The sequence below is a fragment of the Schistocerca americana genome, chromosome 1 (assembly GCF_021461395.2).
Source record: "Schistocerca americana isolate TAMUIC-IGC-003095 chromosome 1, iqSchAmer2.1, whole genome shotgun sequence".
In the NCBI taxonomy this organism is placed as follows: domain Eukaryota; kingdom Metazoa; phylum Arthropoda; class Insecta; order Orthoptera; family Acrididae; genus Schistocerca; species Schistocerca americana.
Window position 1 is genome coordinate 362,888,503 of NC_060119.1, and position 22,782 is coordinate 362,911,284.

A 22,782-nucleotide genomic window follows, 5' to 3' on the forward strand; every position below is an offset into this window, starting at 1 on the left:
ACTATTTAACACATTCACAGCCATGAGGTTGCCAAAGGCCTGATGCCATGGGCTGGTAGTGAAATGTCCATCAGTATGTGCGTGGCAATCTATGTGTTAATGGAACATGGAATTTAGCTGCTTGTATTGCAAGAAAGTGGAAAAAAAGGAAACTTGTGGAAAGCAAGAAACATTGGTTAGAAGAAGTTCTTACTAGCGTTCATTGAAACGGTGTCTAGCATGAGAAAAAATGAAATTCATGATGTTAATAAATATTTGTGGGTAAAAATATCAGAAATAGTGTAATGTTAAACACTATAATTTTTTCCCCTGTGGTGTTTGTTATAACCTTTAATCACCAATAATTGCGTGGATATTCAAACACACTCACTTAGAAACAATAGCTGGTTACATGATAACAACTCAGTATCTCTCATTCGACTGCCGTGCCGTGACATGCGGCCGGCACCGTTCGTAGCTAGGTGGCGCTGCCGCGCCCAGCCGAGTTGTGGAGCGCCTCTATCGCCGTTTGCATGTACTGTCGTGGCGGCACTGTTAAATGTCGTGGCACTGTCACAACACTTTTCCCCCCCTTGAGGAAAAAAAAAAAACACTCACTTCCTTGAAGACATGGACAGTGCGGAGACATCCATGGCCTCTTGTGAGGCCCTGAGAAGATCCCGTGGAGAGACACGAGAGTATGGTCGAAAATGTCCAGGACGGAAGCTTGTGCGTGTAACGTGCCTCCTGGATTAGATGATGGGTGAAAACTCCGGAGCAGCATCCATAGGTGTCATGGACCTGGGGGTGTGCTCCAGCGAGATGGGTCCCAGAGAAGGCGGCGTCGCGACTGGGGCCGGTTCCGGTATACTCGGAAGTGGTAGCGACGTTGGCTGCATCAACACGTACGGTAGATCGGCAACGGCGACAGGACTGGCTTCTCGGGCTGGTGGAGGTGAAGGAAGGGGCGGTGGCACCGGCGTGGCCACCACTCGTGGGCGCATCTGGTCGTAATGGCGAACAACCATGCCATCGTCCATACGTATTTCACAAAGCCGGCGGCCGCGAAGAGCCTTGACCACCCCTGGAATCCATTAGGGTGAGTTCCATACCCTCGTGCCCACACGTCGGCGCCCACCGAGCACAAGGCCTGACAGGGTGAAGCAGGTGCAGTAAAGTGCACGGTTGGCGGCCATGCAAGAATTCAGCAGGGCTGCGATCACCCAGAGGCGTGAAGCGATAAGAACTCAGAAATTGCAGCAGAGCGTCATCTATGGAAAAATCACTAAGGAATTTTTTCATCTGGCTTTTGAAAGTGTGGACAAGGCGCTCGACCTCCCCATTCGATTGCAGATGGAAGGGCGGTGCTGTAACATGATGAATCCCTTGTCCAGTACAAAAATCATGGAAGGCCTGTGAAGAGAACTGAGGGCCATTGTCCGTGACGATCGTGGATGGAAGACCTTCTAGCGCAAAGATTTTGGACAAAGCCAGCGTCGCCGCTGCAGTGGTGGGTGACGGACACCGAACAACAAACGGAAACTTCGAGAAGGCGTCAATCAACAGAAGCCTATAAGTACCGAGGAAGGGGCCGGCAAAGTCAGCGTGCACCCGCTCCCATGGCTGCGCCGGATCAGGCCACAGAGAGGGCATTGTACGAGATGCAGCCAGTTGTTGAGCACACTGACCACACGCAGCAACCATGTGGGCGATGTCCGAATCAATACTGGGCCAATAAACGTGCCTGCGGGCCAGGGACTTAGTCCGAGAAATCCCCCAATGGCCGTCATGCAACAGTTTGAGAACATCTTTGTGAAGAGAGGCTGGCACCACGACCCGTGGAGCTGCGCCATCCGTGGCCAGAAGAACACCACCATCACGAACAGACAGATGAAGGTGCAAGGCATGGTAGTTGTGAAGGGGATCTGATGCCCGGCCCTTGGTCCTGTCCGGCCAACCCCGTGGAACAAAACTGATCACCTGACGCAGGACCGGGTCCCGCACAGTAGCCGATGCAACCTGCGAACCTGTAAGTGGAAAACCCTCGACCGCACGATGTTCTTCCTCATCAATGTGGAAACAGAATATTTCATCACGATTGAAAACCGGGTCGGGGCCCATCGGCAATCGCGACAATGCGTCAGCATTGGCGTGCTGGGCCGTGGGGCAATAGTGAATCTCATAGTGAAAACGAGACAAGTATAAGGCCCAACGTTGCAGGCGGTGAGCTGCCTTATCTGGAAGCGATGCCGATGGGCTGAACAGAGAGACCAGCGGCTTGTGGTCGGTGATGAGGCGAAACTTAGAACCATACAAAAAGACGCTGAACTTTTTTAGAGCATAAATGATAGCGAGCGCCTCCTTTTCGATTTGAGAGTAACGCCGTTGCGCATCGTTGAGGGTCTTGGAAGCATAGGCGATGGGTCGTTCCAACCCATCCTCATACCGATGGGCGAGAACAGCCCCTAGGCCATACTGTGACGCGTCAGTCGCAAGAACCAAGTGCTGACCCGGACGGAATGTGGCAAGACAAGGCGCCGACTGCAAATGAGCCTTCAGGTGGACAAAAGCCTGCTCACGCTCGTTGGACCAACAGAAAGGGACGTTTTTGCGTAACAGCTGATGCAGAGGATGAGCTACCACCACTGCGGATGGAATGAATTTGTGATAATAAGCAATCTTGCCTAGAAACGCCTGAAGTTCTTTGACCATAGACGGCCGGGGTAGAGCGTTAATGGCTGCAACGTGCTGATGTAGAGGACGCATACCCTCACGGGACAAGTGGAAACCAAGATACACAATGGAGGGTTGGAAGAACTGTGACTTGTCCAGATTGCGCTTCAACCCAGCCGAATGCAAAACCCGAAACAGTGAATGCAAATTGCGAAGGTGCTCCTCAGTGGAGTCCCTGTGACAACAATGTCATCCAGATAGTTGATGCAGCTGGGAATGGAAGCCGTGAGCTGTTCCACAAACCGCTGTAAAATGGCCGGCGCGCTAGCGACGCCAAATGGTAACCGCTGGTACTGATACAACCCACAGGGAGTGTTGATGACGAGAAATTCCTTGGAAGAAGCATCCAACGGCAACTGATGGTACGCCTCCGATAAGTCAAGTTTGGAAAAGAACTGGCCCCCAGCGAGCTTGGTGAATAACTCCTCAGGACGGGGAAGAGTATAAGTGTCAATGAGGCTCTGAGCGTTGACGGTGGCTTTAAAATCACCACACACTCGCAGACTCCCGTTTGGTTTAGAAACCACCACGATTGGCGATGCCCATTCGCTGGAGGTAACAGGAAGGACAATCCCTGAAGCTGTTAACCTGTCTATCTCAGCCTGGACAGGTGCACGTAACGCCACTGGAATAGGGCGTGCCCGGAAAAACTTAGGGCGAGCTGTAGGTTTAAGAGTAATGTGGGCTTCAAAATCCTTGGTACGACCCAGACCAGCAGAGAACATGGACGAAAATTCAGAACACAATCCATCCAGCTGTTGATACAGAATATCCTCAGATATGAGGTGCACATCATCATCAATGGAGAACCCGAACAACTGGAAAGCATCATAACTGAATAGGTTTTTAGTGCCCGCATGATCCACCACATAAAACGTGAGGGGCCTAACAACAGACTTGTAGGCAGTGGAAGCATCGAACTGGCCAATGATAGGAATTTTCTGTTTATTATAAGTTCTCAGATTTTGCGTAACTGGAGACAAGGGAGGGGAGCCCAACTCCAAATACGTGCGAGAATTAATGAGAGTTACTGCAGAGCCAGTGTCCACTTGCATGCAAATGTCTTTATCCAGAACACGAACAGTAACAAACAACTTATTTGTTTGAGAAAGCACACAGTTAACATCCATGTCCGATGCCTCGTCCTCGTCGACAGGAACTTTAGGGGACTGACACACAGAAGCAATGTGGCCTTTTTTCCTGCATGAATTACACGTGGCCCAGCGTTTTGGACACGCGGCCCTGTCATGCTGTACGAAACAATGTGGACAAGAAGGAAGTGCAGAACGAACCTGCTTCTGTGGTTGCTGTTTTCGCTGCGAGCATTGCGGCCCAACACGACGTTGTTTACGCGAGTGAACAACCGCCACATCTTCGTTCTCCTGTGAAACAGGCAAATTGTCCGTGTCGAAAGTTGACTGTACAGCGCCTACATCACACCACGCGTCTATTTGCGCGCCAGCAGCGTGAGACACTTCAAAGGATTGAGTGATGCTTAGAACTTCCGACAACGACGGGTTTGGCAGTTGTAGGGCACGTTGCCGAACTTCTTTATCAGGAGCAAGCTGTAGAATAGCATCCCTAACCACTGAATCAGCATAAGACTCATGATGAGTGTCCGTGACAAACTGACATTTCCTACTCAGACCGTGTAGTTCCGCCGCCCAAACCCGGTAAGATTGATGGGGCTGTTTACGACACCGGTAGAACGCCATGCGGGCGGCAACGATGTGGATGTTTTTGCGGTAATAGGTAGACAATAAGTCACACATTTCTTGGAAGGACAGGGAGGCAGGTTCCCGCAGAGTGGCTAACTGAGATAGTAGCTGATAGATCCGTGGGGAAATCCAAGATCAAAATAACGACTTACACATAGGAGCGTCGACAACACCGAAAGCCAAGAAGTGTTGCCGCAAACGCTTCTCATAATCCTCCCAGTCTTCAGCGGCCTCGTCGTAAGGAGGGAATGGAGGCGGAGAAGAGGAAGACAGACGATGAGTAAGCGACGTCGACAACGCCTGAATAGCAGCCGTCAGCTGTGTTTGTTGTTCAATGAGCGCTTGCATAAGCTGTTCCATGTCTGCCCCGTCACGAACACACGAATCCACAACGCAGTGGAAATATCCCATCCTCGTCGCCAAAAAGTGTTATAACCTTTAATCACCAATAATTGCGTGGATATTCAAACACACTCACTTAGAAACAATAGCTGGTTACATGATAACAACTCAGTATCTCTCATTCGACTGCCATGCCGTGACATGTGGCCGGCGCTGTTCGTAGCTAGGTGGCGCTCCAGTGCTCAGCCGAGTTGCGGAGCGCCTCTATCGCCGTTTGCGCGCACTGTCGTGGCGGCACTGTTAAATGTCGTGGCACTGTCACAACAGTGTTGTCTTTGCAAGTGTCCATACTTTAAAACACTGTAGAAAGAGAACCACTGATCAGAATGATGTCAAGTTTGAACAGCACATTAATGATGCAGGGTGGGACTGTCATGGGGTAAAACTACTTTAACCAATAGATGGTGCTGTAAGCTTCAGAGTACACATACCAACAGACATGCAGGACATGGCTATTCCTCAGTTTGCTTCAGACATGTCCAACATGACTGTCTCCATGGAGGATCACACACTGCTGGTAAAGCTTTTTTATAAGAATGGTGTCTATATGCCAATAGCCCTGCAGAAGTTCTGGACATTCAGGGGTATGAAAAACAGGCATAGGTGTGATGTCTGCTAAGGATCTGGAAAAAAGAATTACAAAATTTTAAATGACAAGTTTTTAGCACCTCATTCTGTCCCTGCAAACGTAAGTGTACAGTGGAATATAAGCATTCCATGTGACTGGTATTTGTCATTATTGTTACTCTTTGACATTAGTGAAATATAGACGATTCCATGCCTCTTTAACAGTTAATTGTGCAGCCTTCCATGCTTGCAAGCTATCTTGTGTAGATGTGTTTTATGTGGAAAAAAATCTTCAATTCTACCAGATACCATATATTTGGTGACCACAATGATAACACAACAAAACGACCCCATCAGCTTCAACGTTCTGCACCGCATCGTAACATGAACGTTCCTTACATCTGCATCAGCCGGGCCGCATGAAAACGGACAATCCACCAGTCGCCACAGAGCCAGCTACAAGCAGCACAGTTAACAGGGTTGCAATTAAGTCCCTGCTATTCCGGCAACATAACCTGTTGTTATGGTTTGCGCAGCTTGAAAGCCAGTTCATCCTTGCACAGATATCAGCAGACGAAACGAAGTATAGTTATGTAGTCGCAGCACTACCAGAGGACTTAGCTGCTGAGGTACAAGATATCCTTGCTGCACCACCCAACGCCGAATGTTATATGTCTATTAAGAATGCGCTAGTGACCCGCTTATCACAATCGTAAGTGAAGCAACCAGAGAAGCTTTTTTGGACTGAGGAGCTCAGTGATTGAACCCCTTCACAACTTTTAAGTCACTTGTGCACACTGGCAAGCAACACAGTAAGCAATGACATGCTGTGCAATATATTTAGTTGTCTCGATTACCCTCTGAAACTCAAAAAATTGTGACAGTGTGCATGGATGATTTAAATGCACTAGCGCAAACAGCAGACAGGATTTTCGAGATGTATCCCACAGCAAATGTGTCAACATGACACCATGGCAAGAGAGTATGTCTGCAGTGGCACTAGCATTGCTCCAGTTGCAATTAGCAGAGCTTACCATGCAAGTAGCCACATTACACACGACGCACATATGTCATCGACCATGCCTCTGGTTGTCAAGAAGCTGTAACTGCTTGCCGTTGACACAAAATATGTGTTGACACCACAATAAATTGGGCAACAACACGCGAAACTGTACACCACCATGCAAATGGAAACACGAACCGGAAAACTTAGCAGCAACAACTACTCATACCAGTAATGTATGTGGACTTTTTGTCACAGTCTGCAACACGAAAGTACAAACGTAGTGGACACAGGGGCAGAAGCGTCCGTATAACAGGTAACTCATGCACCACACCGGAGCTGCAATGATTATTGTATATTTGCCACTAACAACTCTAAGATTAAAACATGCAGTTAGGTCACATTGTTCCTTACGCTTGGCTACGCTGTACATTTGAGTGGCACTTCATGGTGGCGGATACATCGCAGCCTATCATAGAAGCTGATTTTTTATCTTTTTATGATCTGATACTTGACATCCGACACAAGCTGCTGATTGATTCCACTACAACCTACATACTCCAGGGAAGGTGTGTTGCATCACTCCGATGAGGGTACGTGTGGTAGCAGGCGATGCACTGTACACATGATTGCTAAAAGAATTTCCAAAAATCATGCAGCAGTTGCCTACTCTCACGCTGGTTAGACACACAGCAGTACATCACATTTTAGCCACGCCAGGCCCGCCATCTCATGCTGGGCCTAGGTGTTTGATGCCAGAGCAGTTGCGAATGATGAAGCAGGAATTCCACAGCATCCTGTCAATGGGCATTTGCAGAGTTTCGAGTAGCAGTTGTGCCGTTCCAATCCATGTGGTACCCAAGAAGAGGAATGGATGATGTCCATGTGATGATTACTGACAGCTCAATGTGAGGACCATCCTGGATCGGTGCCCGGTGCCACACGGAAGACTTCTCTCCCAATGTTCATGGGAAGGCAATATTTTCCACTGTTGATCTAGTGCAAGCATATTATTAGATCCCCACTGCCACAGAAGAGATCCCGAAAACACGTAAGATATCCTGAAGACAGCAGCGACAACACTTTTTGGTCTATTCGAGTTCACTAGGATAACTTTTGGTCTGTGCAATGCAGCACAGATGTTTCAACGTTTCATGGATGAGGTCACTATTGGCTTTTACTTCTGTTATGTTTATGTAGATGATATTTTGGTGATGTCTGCAATGGAAGAAGAATGTTTACATCATCTGGCTCAGATATTTAATTGTTTACACACACAAAGCTTAGAAATTAATCCTTCAAAGTGTACTTTAGGAGCGAGGGAAGTACTGTTTCTGGGTTACACGGTAGGTGCGCATGGTATTTGACTGCCACAAGATAAAGTGAAAGCCATAGACAAGTACCCTCACAACATTATAGTCACAGAGCTACACCAGTTTTTAGGGGTCATACATTTTTACCAAAGATCTGTATACAATTACACATTGATAACAGTGCCCCTGAATGAATTTCTTAAGAGCACACCAAAGCCAAACAATAAGTTGCATTGGACAAGGGAAGCAGTTGACACTTTTTATGCTGTAATAACAGCAGTTGCAGAGGCTGCACAATTAGCACACTCCATAGCACAGGCTCCACTTGCACTTATGGTTGATGCCTCACGGCCGTTGGCACTGTACTGCAACAACTGGTCGAGCATCATTGGCTGTCCATAGTATTCTTTAGTCACAACTTGTCACCTTCATAGCAACCTTGGGCAACCTATGACCACCAACTGTACCCAGCTTATGCCACATTCAAGAAATTCAGGTATTTTTTAGAAGGGCTGACAGTTCATTATTTATACAGATCACAAGCCGCTAATATACACCTTTGCAGTAAAACCAGACAAGGCATCACTGAGGCAACTATGCCATTTAGATTCCAATGGCCAATTCACCACCTGCATTGTTTATGGACAAGGGAAGCTGAACATACCATCAGATGTGCTCTCATGTGTAGAGGTTGTGAACGTGACAGCAGACATCTGCTCACATGTTGAAGCTGTAACGGATACTGTTGATTTTGATGCTCTTGCACAATCTGGCACATCCAGGAGCACGAGCCACTATTAGATTGGTGAAACAAAGTTTTGTCTGGCCTGGAATGCTTGCAGACTACAAAACATTTGTCAAGCAATGCATTGCATGTTAGAGGAACAAGATTACACAGTGTGACATAGCACCAATAGTCGCATTTCTGTCACCGAATCACGAAAATGTGCATGTCGATATCATAGGCCCGCCCTTAGTCTCAGAAGGCTATAATTACTGTCTTACAGTTGTGGATCATTTTACCAGGTGGCCCCATGAAGGATATCAGACCCGAAACCATGGCGCAGACATTTTTTCACAGTTGGATCACCCGATTCGGTGCACCATGACAGATTATCACAGACCATGGACGACAATTTGAAGCCTTCCTTTTCAGAGCATTAGCTACATTATTAGGCATGAAGTTTATATGCACCACAGCCTATCATCCTGCATAAAATAGTTGAACACCTTCATCACCAACTGAAAGCAGCTCTATGATGTCACATAATGCAGAATTGGATGGAGACAGGAAACCGCTATGTCTGGCAGGTGAATTCTTGCACAGCATGGCAGATAATGCAGTCGATGCATCAGACTTTGCTACTAGATTATGAGAGGACATAAGTCAGCGGAGACCAATGGCACCCAGAAGTCAGGCTGGGAGACACTCATTCATGTTCACAGATCTTGAGAACAGCACACATGTTTTCTTATGCGGTTATGCAGTACCCAAGCCGTTGCAATCACTGTACAATGGGCCATATCCAGTGATTAGGAGAGGTGGCCACACATTCCAGATTAGAGTAAATAGTATGCCTACCACCGTCGCACTTGACTGACTCAAGCCAGCATTCTTTAACACATTGGACACAGCTAGGACTGCAGGAGGTGAACAAGAAGATATGAATGTAGCACTAGAAAATGTTCCAGTACACCACAGCCACCATGGATGCCAAGTGTGTCGGAGAAGAAAACAACACCGAAGACTGGTGCCTCACATCCTGCTGGAACCACTGGCTCCAGTGGCACAATGCCAGGTTTCAAGAAAGCAGTGGTAACGCATGCAGGATGACATGTGATGTTTAATCTGCGACATCATTAACACTTGGGGGTGAGTTATGCAGCATCTCATTCTGTCCTCGCAAAGGCGAGTGTACAATGGTATATAAACATTCTATGTGGCTAGTATCTTTCATTATAGTTACTCTTTGACATTAGTGATATAGACGATTCCCTGCCTCGCTGAACAGTTAATTGTTCAGCTTTCCATGCTTGCAAGCTATCCTGTATAGATGTGTTTTATGTGGAAATGAATGTTCAATTCTACCAGTTACCACAGGTTCTTTAAAAGTTCAATGTGGCAGAGGGAGGAAAGCAGTTGATCCAATGTCTGTGAATGATGTGGCCACAGCATTGCAGGAAGGATTGAGTGGTGGTGTGCAAACATGCCATATATGGGGAATTACCTGAGCATTGGACATACCTGTGAGCACAGTGCATAAAATCCTATGAAATATCCTGCTTTGCTATCCACACACAATCACCCATGTTCAAGAATTACTTCATGCTGACTTGCCAGCGCAACAAATGTTTAGTCTGGAATTTCAGGCTTGACCTGGAAGTGGACAGTGAATGGCCATGGAACATTCCGTGGACAGATGAAGCCCATTTCCATCTCCCAGGACAATTGCAGAACATGGGAAACATAAAACTTGCATGCACATCAACCAGTACCCCTTCATTCTGCAAAGGTGACTGTATGGTGTGAGACGATAACATCATTTATTGTAGAGCCGTATTTTTTCAAGGAGATGAATCCTGCGGAAAATGTTATGAGAGTCTTTTGCACACCAAAGTCATTACAACACTCCACAGCATGGAAAGTGGATGCTGCAGAGGCAACTTCAAAAATGTCAGGCTTCTCAGCCATTATTTCTCTACAGCCTGACTGTCCAGTACACCTGATCTTAATCCATATGACACCTGGCTGTGGGGTTATCTAAAAGATGTTGCGCTAAGTGTTCCAATTACAAATGTTGCTGAATTGAAGGCACACATTGCGCAGCACGTTCTGAATGTGACCCATGAGACACTCCGACCTGTTGTGGAACATGCTATTTCTTGGTATCAGCTTGTGGCAGAAATTAGTGGACAACATATTGAACATGTCTTGTGCCAGTTAGAAACAGATTCATTTCAATTTTTATGTGGTTTTTGGACCCAGGACAATTAAAAACCAATTTAATTTTGTTTTGCATGTGGTTTCTGGCCACAGGACAATTAGAAACTGAATTGTTCCATCCAATGTCGTACAACCTTGCTGTGGTGAATGGCCTTACCTAACAGTGCCACAGCTGTTGATTGCTGAACTTGTGCAGTCACGCACATTGAACAATATGGATGGTATAATGTGCAAACTCAAACTATAGATGTTGTATTGTAATTCATCTGTCATTTGTACCAACCCCATTTACATTAAGACACTTACTGCACCATCTATTGGTAAAATTTTCATATTTTGTTCCATGACATTTCCTCTGCATCAATAATATGCTATTCAAATTTGATGTCATTTTGAGAAGTGGTTCTCTTTATGCAGTGTTTTGAAACTGGAGCTTTAATTATGGATGTACAGTATATAATAATACATTAGATGTGGTACTGATAAATTGCTTACATAGATAAAAGCTACAAATTGTGAATGCTTGAACCAGTACTAATTGTGAATATTTGAACCAGTTTTGTACCTTCAAACATTTGGTCTATTCCATTTACAGGTATTCTATGTGTGACTAGTTCACTATTTATCCTCTTGTTTAAATGTTTATGTATTATATCATTCATTAAGCAAAAATTGTGTGTTTTTATTTCCCTTCTGTATTCTGTAAGTACTTTACCAGGAAAGGTTAAGTACAATATGAAGATAAATTTACTCAAGGTTTAGAAGTTTCTAAGACACACATTTGGGTGTCACTATCCAACTGTTGACTCTAGAGTTTTGGTGCTTCTTTGTTGTACTTATCTACATTATTACATACTGCATTTGTTACTTGCTTTATTACAATGAATCAATGAGGAAACATATTTCATTTTAAAATGATTAATGGCTACTACAGATTCTTGATACTAAATCAAAATTACATATGTGGTTGTATAGCACACTGCCTCATTATTACTTCACATGTAAATGTAAACATCACTGTAACAGATTTCCAGACTGATGTCTATTATTGAAGTATGTGGACATTTACCTGCTGTAAATGGTCAGACAAGAGACCCTTTTACCCCTTGTTGCAATGAATTGTTGTTAACTAGAAGAGATGTTATATTATAATCTCATTAAGATCTCTGTAGCTATTACATACAGAGATTTTTATCTCTGTAGGAGGTCATTTTTGACTCTATGGGTATACCATAGATATATAATATCAAAAAGTACTTGGCTTCCTGACGCTTTAGCTATGCAGGTGTTTTGTAATGTTACAATGAATGTAATATGATGTGTTGGGCACATAATGGAACATTGTCACTTATGAAGCTATTACTTCTTTATAAAAAAAAAAAAAAAAAAAAAAGAGAGACCATTTACTTGCTCTCCATAGCAGTGTTTCCGATCATTGAAGTCTGATGATATGTGTGAACTATGAGAGTTATTTCCATTAGCAAACTTTTTATTTTTTCAGGAGATGTATATCATTGCTCGTACCCACAATGCCAGTATTCAACAGCAAAGAAGTCACAGCTTGGATCTCATATACGAGTTCACGTAGAACAACGTCCCCACTCGTGTTCTACATGTGGGCGAGGCTTCCTTGAAAAGAGCCATCTGGTAATGCATATTCCACTAAAATAACTCTCATGTTTATTTCAGATTTAGTATCAACATCTTGGATGGAAGAAGAGCTACTGTGGGATATATACAACTATTCAAAATGTTTGGATGATGTTTTCTTCTATGGAAAAGTTTGAGAGTGCGAAAAAGACAAATGACACTGATGTTATCATAATATTCATGTTAATTGTTCTTTTGCCTAAGATGCTGTGACAGCTTTAGACATACATTTCTAGGATTTTGCATCATAAGTGAAATGTTCACCATGAGCTGTAAGGGTGTTGCAGACAAGGAACACTTTCTCTGTACATTAATTGCACTGAAATGTACTTCTACAGAACCGAATAACCCAGAATTATGAACATTATTAGTTCTTTTATCACAATAGCCAGTCTCATGGAAAGATTCAAAATGTTTACTGAATGTTTCACATGGTTCTGTTGACTTTGAGTGAGATTGTTAAACAGCAGATAAATATTACCAGCAACATAAAATTAAACTGGGCTGAGGACCATTTGATACACTATCTGATCAAAAGTATCTGGTCACCCCTATGTAGGACCACTAAATGTCATGAGAAGTGGGCCTATCAGTTTAAAATGTGTTTGGGAGTATTGTGTTGTCAGTAAAAAAGCAGTAACAGCAGAATGGGTCAATCAGCTCACTGATTTCGAATGTGGACTAGTCCTCGGATGTCACCTGAGTAACATATCCATCAGGGACATATCGACCCTTATAAAGCTGCCCAAGTCAACTGTGGGTGATATGATTCTGATGTGGAAATGCAAAGGAACAAAAACAGCCGAACCAAGAACAGGCAGACCCCATGTACTAACAGACAGGGATTGTCAAACATTGTGGAGGGTGGCTGTAAAATACTGCATGAAATCAGTGGAGTAGGTCAATCATGCTTTACATAATGCTACCAGCACTCCAACTAGCACAATGGCTGTTCATAGGGAGTTAAAAAGAATGTGGTCCAGTGGTTGAGCAGCAAATCATAAATCACAGGTTTCTGTAGTCTCAGTGCGTGCAGTGCTAAGTGACACTTGAGATCATGTAAGGAGTGAAGCCACTGGACAGTGGATGCCTGATAGTGACTGATTTAGAGTCATGAATCACAATATACATTGTGGCAGTCCAATGGAAGAATTTTTGTTTGTTGAATGTCTGGAGAATGCTACCTATCAACATGTGTAGTGCCAACAGTGAAGTATGGAGTGTGTGGCATCTTTCATGGTTAGGGTGTGGTCCCCTTATTGCACTTAAGAAAATGCTAAATACATGAGGATATGAACACAATTTACAGGATTGTGTACTGCAAGCAGTAGAGGAACAGTTCAGAGACAACGATTGATGGTATCAGCATGACAATGTACACTGCCATAAAGCAGCATCCATGTGACATTCCTGAAATGGACTGGCCCTCTCCAGAGTTCCAACTTGATCCCAATGGAACACTTTTCAGATGAGTTAGCTCAAGAAATCAGATCAACATCATTACTTTCTCTGGTTTTGGCTCTTCAGGAAGAATGGGTTGCCATTTGTCCACAGACATTCTCTAGACACCTCACAGAAAGTGTCTACTGCATAGTTCAAGCTATCATAAATGAGAAAGTATGGACACACCCCACGTTGATGTCCAATAACAGGTGTCTGGATCTTTTTGATCACATAATGTACAATATAAATAACTACCATATAAGTAATTAATTCAGGACCCAAAAGTAACATCTGTTGATTTATTAACTCCACTTATATAAATAATGTCATTAATTGCCCTGAACTATACTTCCACAGAACCGAATAGCCCAGAATTATGAACATTATTAGTTCTTTTATAACAACAGTCAGTCTCATGGAAATATTCAAAATGTTTACTGAATGTTTCACATGGTTCTGATGAGTTTGAGTGAGATTGTTAAACTGCAGATAAATATTACCAGCAACATAAAACTAAATTGGGCTGAGGACCTTTTGATACACTATCCGATCAAAAGTATCTGGTCACCCCTATGTAGGACCGCTAAATGTTGTGAGAAGTGGACCTACCAGTGTAAAAGAAGACTGAAAATGTTCGATTACAATTATGAATTAGGATGGATTGCTACTCACCATATAGAGAAGGCATTGAGAATCAAAAAGGGACATTTAAAAGTAGATTGTTGGATGTTTTTGCTATTGTATAGAGTACTTAATCAGATAAAGGAACACATAGACATGTGCAGTTCACACACATGGCCACTGTTATCTCCGGACGATAATAATCATATCAGATATCAAAGTCCATTCAGCCAAGACCAAATTATTTTAGATATTAATAACTAGCTCACTAAATTTTCAGTCAGTAACATATTTATAACGTTTTGGTTTTCAAACTATATCAAGAAATATATTTCTGTAATTACAATTTGGTACAAGAATCAGAAAACATGTATGTACATCCATTCACTTAGATTTCAGATTTTTCTGTAGTTTGTCATGCAAAACATTCCATTTCAATAGCACTTTTCAAGACATAAAGTTACAAAACATTTGAAACCATTTCTCTGCTTCTTTTTTCTACAGAATGAAAATATATATGTGATACCTAGTGTGAAAAAAATTGAGATGGAAAATTATAAGACTGTTTTTGTTGCACCAAAAGCAGAATTCACTAGTGAAAACTATAAAATTACAAGGGGATGGAATAGCTGGCAACAATTTACCTGAAGAAGGCAAAATTGCATTGCTGCAGATAGTCACACATTAAGTTATGAAAGTTATTACATAGCTATTGAAACTGTTAGTGTCTGTACTAAGGATAAAAATGGGATAGGTTTGGGAAAGAAGATCATGTCTCTCAGAGCTCACATTGAGAATGTTCACGTGTTGTAAGGTGGCTGCCCTCGTTCCCACAACAGCCCTCTCAACCTGGGCTCTGAGTGAACTGCTTCTCTTTATCCAGACCTGTCCCATTTTCCTCTCTGGGGAAGAAAATCAGTTCCAAAAACAATGTACAGTTTTTTCTACTTTTAAATGTGCCTATCAGCAGTACTGGAATATTGTCTTCTGAAGGCAAATATTTGCCAGCCATTCAGTTCCTTGTGATTCAGTTTTCTCAAGTGATTTTTTGTTGTTGATATAATTAACCTTTCTGACATTCTTCCTATAGTTTTGATCATGTAGTGTAATTCTTGCCTGTTGTCTTTTTTGTCATTTGATGGTCTCTTTTCTGTGCTCCGTTATCTTTTTTCCTATTTAACAAATCCTTTTCCCATGTTCAACAAACCTTTTATTTATTTCATAATTTTTTTCTCTACCGAGCAATATTTTCTGTGTGTCCCCTGACCATTTTTTATTACCATTCACTTTTCTTTGTTTACAAATCTTTTTAGAACTTTTACAATATATTTTCATTGTTTAGTGGTCTACTTTTCATTGTTTGGTGATCTTCTTTGCTGTCTCTTTGTAATGCTATTTACTCCTCTACAATCTTAACAATGTCTTCAAAGAGCATCTTTGATTATTCGCCTGTCAATAATTTTTGGGATGTTCTTCCAGTGGCCAGTGGCCTGTTTATGCAGACTCTTCCCATGTTCTACTACTGTTTCCCTTATAGGTGTTACTTTCTTGACTCTAAGACATCCTCCCCACCCCCACCCCCCTTTAAATGATCTCATCCTTGTTCCCTTGCCTTATCCCCAATACCTACACTCCTTCTGAAAATGTATGTCACGGCATCCAAACGTTAGTACCACATAGTTTCCTTCTAATGAAGAAAGAAAAGAAGGAAGAAAGATTAGGGTTTAATGTCTACTCAGCAGTGAGATGTTTAGAAAGGGAGCACATGTTCAGATTGGAGAAGGAAATTGGCAGTGTACTTTTCAAGGGAATCATCCTGGCATTTGGAGATTCAGGGAGCCATGGAAAATATAAATCTGGATATCAAGTCAGGGATTTAAACTGCAGTCATACCAAATAAGAGTACAGACTTTAATTCCCAGTTCCCGTCTCTTGCTGCAGCCATCTTCCCCAAAACCCCTTTTTGAATCATGTACTTAGCCCTTGCTCACCTTGTTCTTGATCTTTAAACTGTCTCTACCAATCACCACTCCCAGCAGCTATGGACTTTATTTAAATCCTCCACTTTTCAGCCTCTGGATCTGCTAGCATATTCAGTTCTTCTTAAAACTATGTTTAATAACTTTCGCATAATGCTGGAAATGGGAAGAAGTATCTGTGTAGTGTGAACTTTAAAATAGTTGGTTGTACTTCAAAGCAGAAAAAAATGAATTTGCAAAATTGACTCTTATAAAAGATAAACACAATCCTATTTCCTTATGTTGTATTATTTTTATGTCAAAACACACATAGGAAAAATAAGTAAATCTTTTTTATGCATTATTTTCATTGTGAAATTTTAATTAAAAAATGTGATTTAGAGGAACTGCAGAAAATTTAAATGTGTATGCTTGGACAGATATGTAATCCCCACGCCTGACTCACTGGAATGTCTCTTTGTAATTATGTTTTCATGGAGTATGAATACTAATATATTGTATTTAAGAACATTCTCTTAAATGTGATGTGAATTTGTATGCAGGCCAAGATTTGTAAACATTTGAAATTTAAAAGTAATTAACTATAAGAAATCCCACAGGGAAATGTTGGTTAAATATCAGATTAGCAAACCTTACTTGTAAAAACAATCAAAGCTCCACATTCTAGCCCAGATGGGCCACTGAGCGCTGACCGACTGCCAGGTCATCCTCTGTCAGAGTCGTCGCTGGATGAAATATGAAGGGGTGTGGGGTCAACACTCTGCTCTCTCGCCCATTGTCAGTTTTCTTGACCCTGGAGCCATTACTTCTCATTTGAGTAGTTCTTCAATTGGCCTCAAGGAGGCTGAGTGCACCCTGTACTGGTCCTCTCACCAAGGAAATATCTCTGGCAGTGGACAAACCTTACTTGGTCCTCAAATTTTTTATGTTTTGTAAGACGTAATTCATCAGTGTTGTTCCTTAAGTATGTGAAAAATACCAGACTAAATGATCTCTTACACTTCACATTAACTAGCAGGGTAAGTTGATTCTTGGGTAAAAGCAGGACAAAGATAAAGTAGTTTCACTGGGTCCATGTCCAGCAAAATTGCAAACAGATAATTTGGATGATGACTGATTTCTTTCTTTCTCATTAAATTACATCATTCCTGCAAAAAAACACTTCCAGTGGTAGCCTTTTGTGTTTATGACATGGCGTTGGAACAAGCAGCCAGTTGTCATGAAAGAAATATTAACACTCTATGATGAAAGCTTATTGCAAAGAATATAAAAAGGTATTCACTGTGAATTTTATCAGTCTGTTTTTGGAGTGGTTCTTTTTGTTACTGTTGCCTAAAATAGGTTTAAATTGAGTTGATTCATATTACATAATACTAGCAATCTAACTTGATAGGCTTTTGTGAACAGTAGTGCACTGTTTACATATTTTTAAATAATGCACATGTTTGCAGCCTGAAGTACAAATGCTTAATGCCAAATTAGAAGTTACATTCAAAACAAGAAAAGAAAAGTTCAAAATAGTAACATCATGAGATAAAGTAGTTTGAGATTCTAACAGCAAAATGCTGAAAAAATAGGAACATTGTTATGATTGTCCAGTATGGATGAAAAAGCCATATTGATGAATGACTTTTTTTACACAATAGTGAATGAACTTGATTTAATATTTGCTTTATGATAATCTGACCCTAATGGGTACATTTTTGCTTTTTTACACGGAATTAGTTGGTTCTTTTTGTTTGCTGTAGAACATGCATGCAATATTATATTGAACCTATTATGTTTCTTAAGGTAAGGCCAAATTAAGACGGGGTAATTTTTATTTTATTTATAATTATTTTTCTCTTGGCACAGCTGAACAGTTTGTCATCATTTAGCCCTTTCTGCAGCATGTGTGGTGGTGCTGCTCATAAAATCTCAACAAGCATTGTGTGCTGCACTACATAATTTTGATCTGCCATGCTTTCTGTGACATGTGACTTCTTTCGTCACTTAGAAGATTTTTTTTGGTCATTATTCACATTTTATTTTTCCTGTTTTATTTGCATGAATTCATTATTGTATGTTAAAACTGTTTCTAAAGGTTCGACATGAGCGAATTCATTTGGATGAGAAACCATTCAGGTGCAGCCAATGTGAATATGCTAGTTCCCGTCGAGATAAACTGAAAGAACACTTTGGCCGTCATCATGGGGAACAGGCTTCTGCTAAAGTGCCCTACAAGGCTCGCCAAGCTCGTGTAAATCATAAGGTAGATTTTTGCTTCACAGTTAATACTTTTGCTTTTTTAAACAAATAAATAAGGCAAACAACTACATTCACTTTTAATTTCATTGTTTACATAGCAGATTCGTGCACTATAATGCAGGATTGATGTGTGACTTGTCTACTGTTCTGTTTCACTTTCTCATTTTTAACTACTTTCTACACATTAAAGATAGTTCCCACAGTAAAACAGGAGTACTTTTTACCATCCTGAAAGGCAATAATATGAAGCAAAATCAACAGGTGCCATGTTATGACTGGCATTTTGTGCAGCTTTTTATCTTATAAAATTTTTAGATTTCAAGATCTTTCGTGGCAGGAAAGCATAAAGAGGGCAATCTTCTCTCACAAGCTTTGCAGTATCTCTATTTTCTTGAAGCTAAAATAATCTGATGGTCAAGGACTTTGTAACAAAGTGCCCCTTCTTTCATGCAAATCTTTGGAATTTGCCTGGTGCTACCACCAATGAATTTACTTTCTCATATTTGAAAGATAATAAACTCAGTATTTTTCATGCCAGTCTGGGTCATGTAATTTCCTTAACCTGCCAATTTCTCATGTTGTGGCCACTTCGTTTTTCTTAACACAGTTTAAAGTTTAATATTTAAGAAGGAAAAACATAAATTGTGAATGTTCTGCTATATTTATTTATTGTAAACTGGTTTTTGATTTGCAAGAGATTCATCAGATGATTCGCTAAATTGTTACACTTTTTTCAGATTTAAAGATAATTGACTCTACATTCTGCATGCCAGTTAGAATCGTGCGACTTCCGTAACATGCCAAATGTGTGGGGAATATTTATTTTACAAAATAAATAAATTTGAAACTCAAGATGCAATTATACCTGGGTAATTAAGCAGGGAGATTATATTTTTGCCTGGAAAGAAAATTATTTAATATTAATCCTTATGATAATTTGAAGGATTTCTGAGTTAAAATTGGGGTCACATGGATGGTGATTACACTGAACTCCTCTTAATCACTGACACATACCAGTCACGATACATTTCACTGAAGAAATATGCCCTGAAACATAAATTAGTTTTGTTCCTTTTTTAATGGAAACATATCCAGTCACCAATCTAGTGAAGAATGATGTAAAATGGATAAATTTTTGTATCCATAAGAAAGCCTTGAAAGTCAAGTGCTGTTAAAAAGTTGTTACTAGAGACCGGATTATATGCATTTGCATGTTGCATATGCATTTGCATCTTTGGCTCCTTTTCATTGGTCATTGCATATTTTAACTAAAAACTAGTGATGATGCATATTTTCGCTCTATGTTTAAATATTCTAAAAATTTATACAGACAGTCTCTAGCTTGATCTAGTTTTGATGTCTCACAGATTGATCACGACCTAGAACTGCATGCAATCGCTAACCAAGAGGCCACTGCCTAGCAAAATCATTACAGAAGAGGAATAGGAACAGACCAGCAGAGTCAATGCTTCTGCACCCGCACCCCCGGTTAATTCCCTCCGCTGTCATACCATACGCGTCGGCAACAATTAAATTAAACTACGCAAGCTTTTAATTGCATGTCTATTGTTTCAGTTTAGCTTTCTATTTACTTGTAGACAATTGAACGTGTTTACGACGTGTAGTGTGTAACGTATCGTGTGCCACCCCCACCCCCTCAAAATGAAACATCATTTTATGGATAGCTGATCGTCTTGGAACATTTACATATGACAGAATTGTTTTATATTGTGGAGTTTGCAAGAAAAATGATTTGTGCAAAAAGGAAAAAACGTTTCAAATAGACCAGCATGTCAAGACAAGTCTTCGTATCACAGGAAATTCATTGCTCGTGGAGTGCATCACCATGCTGAAAAACTATGTTCCGTATTTGTGAATGTAAATAAACTGATTTCATTCACAAGGAAAGTGTTCTAAAGGCTCCTGCTCATATCAAGACCCGCAAAGAAAAACTAGCAAATATGCCTTCACCTATCGAAACAGTGGTACTAGTTGGGGTATGTGGATTGAAGCTGTGTTGTTTTACAGTGAACATTTCGAGGCCATCAGAGGGGTAGTAAATGACTTCGATAGTGCAGAGGCTTTGTCAGTGCAAAGATGCTTTTAATGATTCCAGCATTAAAAAACGACATTGCTGTGATTAGCACTCATTTTTCTCATATACTTGCAAGTATTAAAAAGCTTGAAACTCAAGGTTTGGCGCTAAATGAATCTATTCAGTTAATGAATAAAATTATTCTAGTGAACTCCTTATTGTCAGAGGTATTCTCAAGAAAACTTAAAGAAAAGTTTGAAAACATTTTAACCCAGGCTTTGAATGCTTGTGCCAAATTGATAGTTTTATTAATGGAACAAGTGAACTTTTACCAGAAACAATAAGTGGCAACATAGCACCCAAATTCAGATACTGCCCAGTTACCTCAGTTGATGTAGAACAGTCCTTTTCTGCTTATGAAAATGTTTTGAGTGATCAAAGACACGATCTTACTACCGAACATTTGAAACAGTACTTGGTCATTTATGTTTACAATAGTAGACAAATATAAAATAAATTGTAAATGATGCTTTAGTCAGATAGTATTAATTAAAAATTAATGCTGCTCAAAAAAATTCATTATTGTATGTTATTTTTTTAAATAAAATATTATGGAGTTTTTTAGCATGCCCCTCTGCATGCGATATATCTCGAAGTTGGCTCTGTACATATTGATTGTTTCACTGCAACTCACTCGCATTGCATCTGCTTTTTACCAACAACAACACCAAAGAAGAAACAATTCTTGAAATAGGGTATGCACCCCTATTTGCAGATTTTTTGAAAATAATCCCAGAAAGGCCCCCTTCCTAACCTCTACCAGAAAGTATTCAGAAAATGATATCAACATTCCAAATGTACCAATTTTTTGTGCGCCCAATGCTTTTCCTCATAACTGATATGTGCAGGTTCTGCTTTGATGCACAATACATGCAGTAACTACCACTTTTTTATTATTTGATTTTGCATATTTTGACACTTTTCATGCATTTTTAAGCATTTTTCATGCATATTTTAAGGTTTTTATGATGCATATAGTCCAGTCCCTAGTTATTACCAAAAATAACATCAGTTAAAATGATACCATGCTTCATGCACTTTGGAGTGACATACAGAATCAACTCTGCCAAATTACATGATTACTACCACTAATTACGGTCACATGATATACTCAAATAGTGAGAAAATATAAAAATAAAAAAATTCAAGATTTAATGATATTATGGGCTGAGGAAGGCTTGTTACAAAACAGGAGTTGTTTCTCATCTTACTGCACTTGATGCACCATTTCCAGTGTACGAGTGTAAGATGAAAATCTCTCACACTGCCTATGAAAGGATATATTTTGAAAATAAAAACTACAATTCATCTCTAAGATCAAATATTGTTCCAGCCACTTATTTCTTTAAATATAGGAACAAGTGGAAATCAGAGAGTGCCAAACCTGGTGGATGATACTCTCCAATTTCCCTGTTTTTGCATCACTGAAACACTTTTGTGAACAAGTGTATTGCCCTGAAGAAAGAGGATTTCTTTTTCCAGCAGTATCAACTTCATATTTTTTGTTGCGGGACTGCTAACTTCCACCAAGGAGGATTCCATTTTAAAATGTTCCAAACATTGACAAGAGTTTTTGTGGTTTGCATACACTCTTGAGCAGCATTCAATACATGTGATATCCATCTTTCACAAAGCTTTTTGTGTAAATTGTACCATTCTCTCATCTGTTCTGACATCTTTAGTTGTCGTATGCCCAATAGTATACTGTACATTCTCTCATAATTTTCATCTGCGGTTGCAGTTTTAGGGCATCACATATTGTCTTCAAGAGAAATTTTGAAGTGTTTGAGGTTAGCTGTCTGTTTTTTACAGTTGAAAATGGAGAAGCAGACTCATAAACTTTCATAAAATTTGGATGAATTTCAGTTGGTAATGAACCATCCAAAACAAAGAATTTTATGACGCCACTGTATTCCAGTTTAATCATTTGACTGAAACACACACAGTATATTACTTAAAAAAATGGATATAAAGAAAAGTATTTCACAGGTCAAGTTGCCACAATATATGCTAAAAAAAATTAATTCACTAATATCAATGACATCCCCGTGATAGAATTTTTTGCTTTGCTCTCGTAGCTTCAGTTTT

The 22,782-nt window shown here is 40.8% G+C and overlaps 1 protein-coding gene across 2 annotated transcripts in view; it reads left to right on the forward strand.

Annotated features, from left to right (window-relative positions):
- The window catches only part of LOC124600124 (myoneurin-like), a 136,256-nt gene that overhangs the window by 93,697 nt on the left and 19,777 nt on the right, over positions 1 to 22,782 (forward strand). Inside the window, exons 9-10 of one of the 2 annotated variants that reach the window (XM_047136134.1) lie at positions 12,161 to 12,306; positions 18,436 to 18,603. In XM_047136134.1, coding sequence (XP_046992090.1) covers positions 12,161 to 12,306; positions 18,436 to 18,603 — 314 coding nt within the window. The remainder of the gene's footprint in view (positions 1 to 12,160; positions 12,307 to 18,435; positions 18,604 to 22,782) is intronic. The other variant, XM_047136135.1, reaches the window with a different exon arrangement.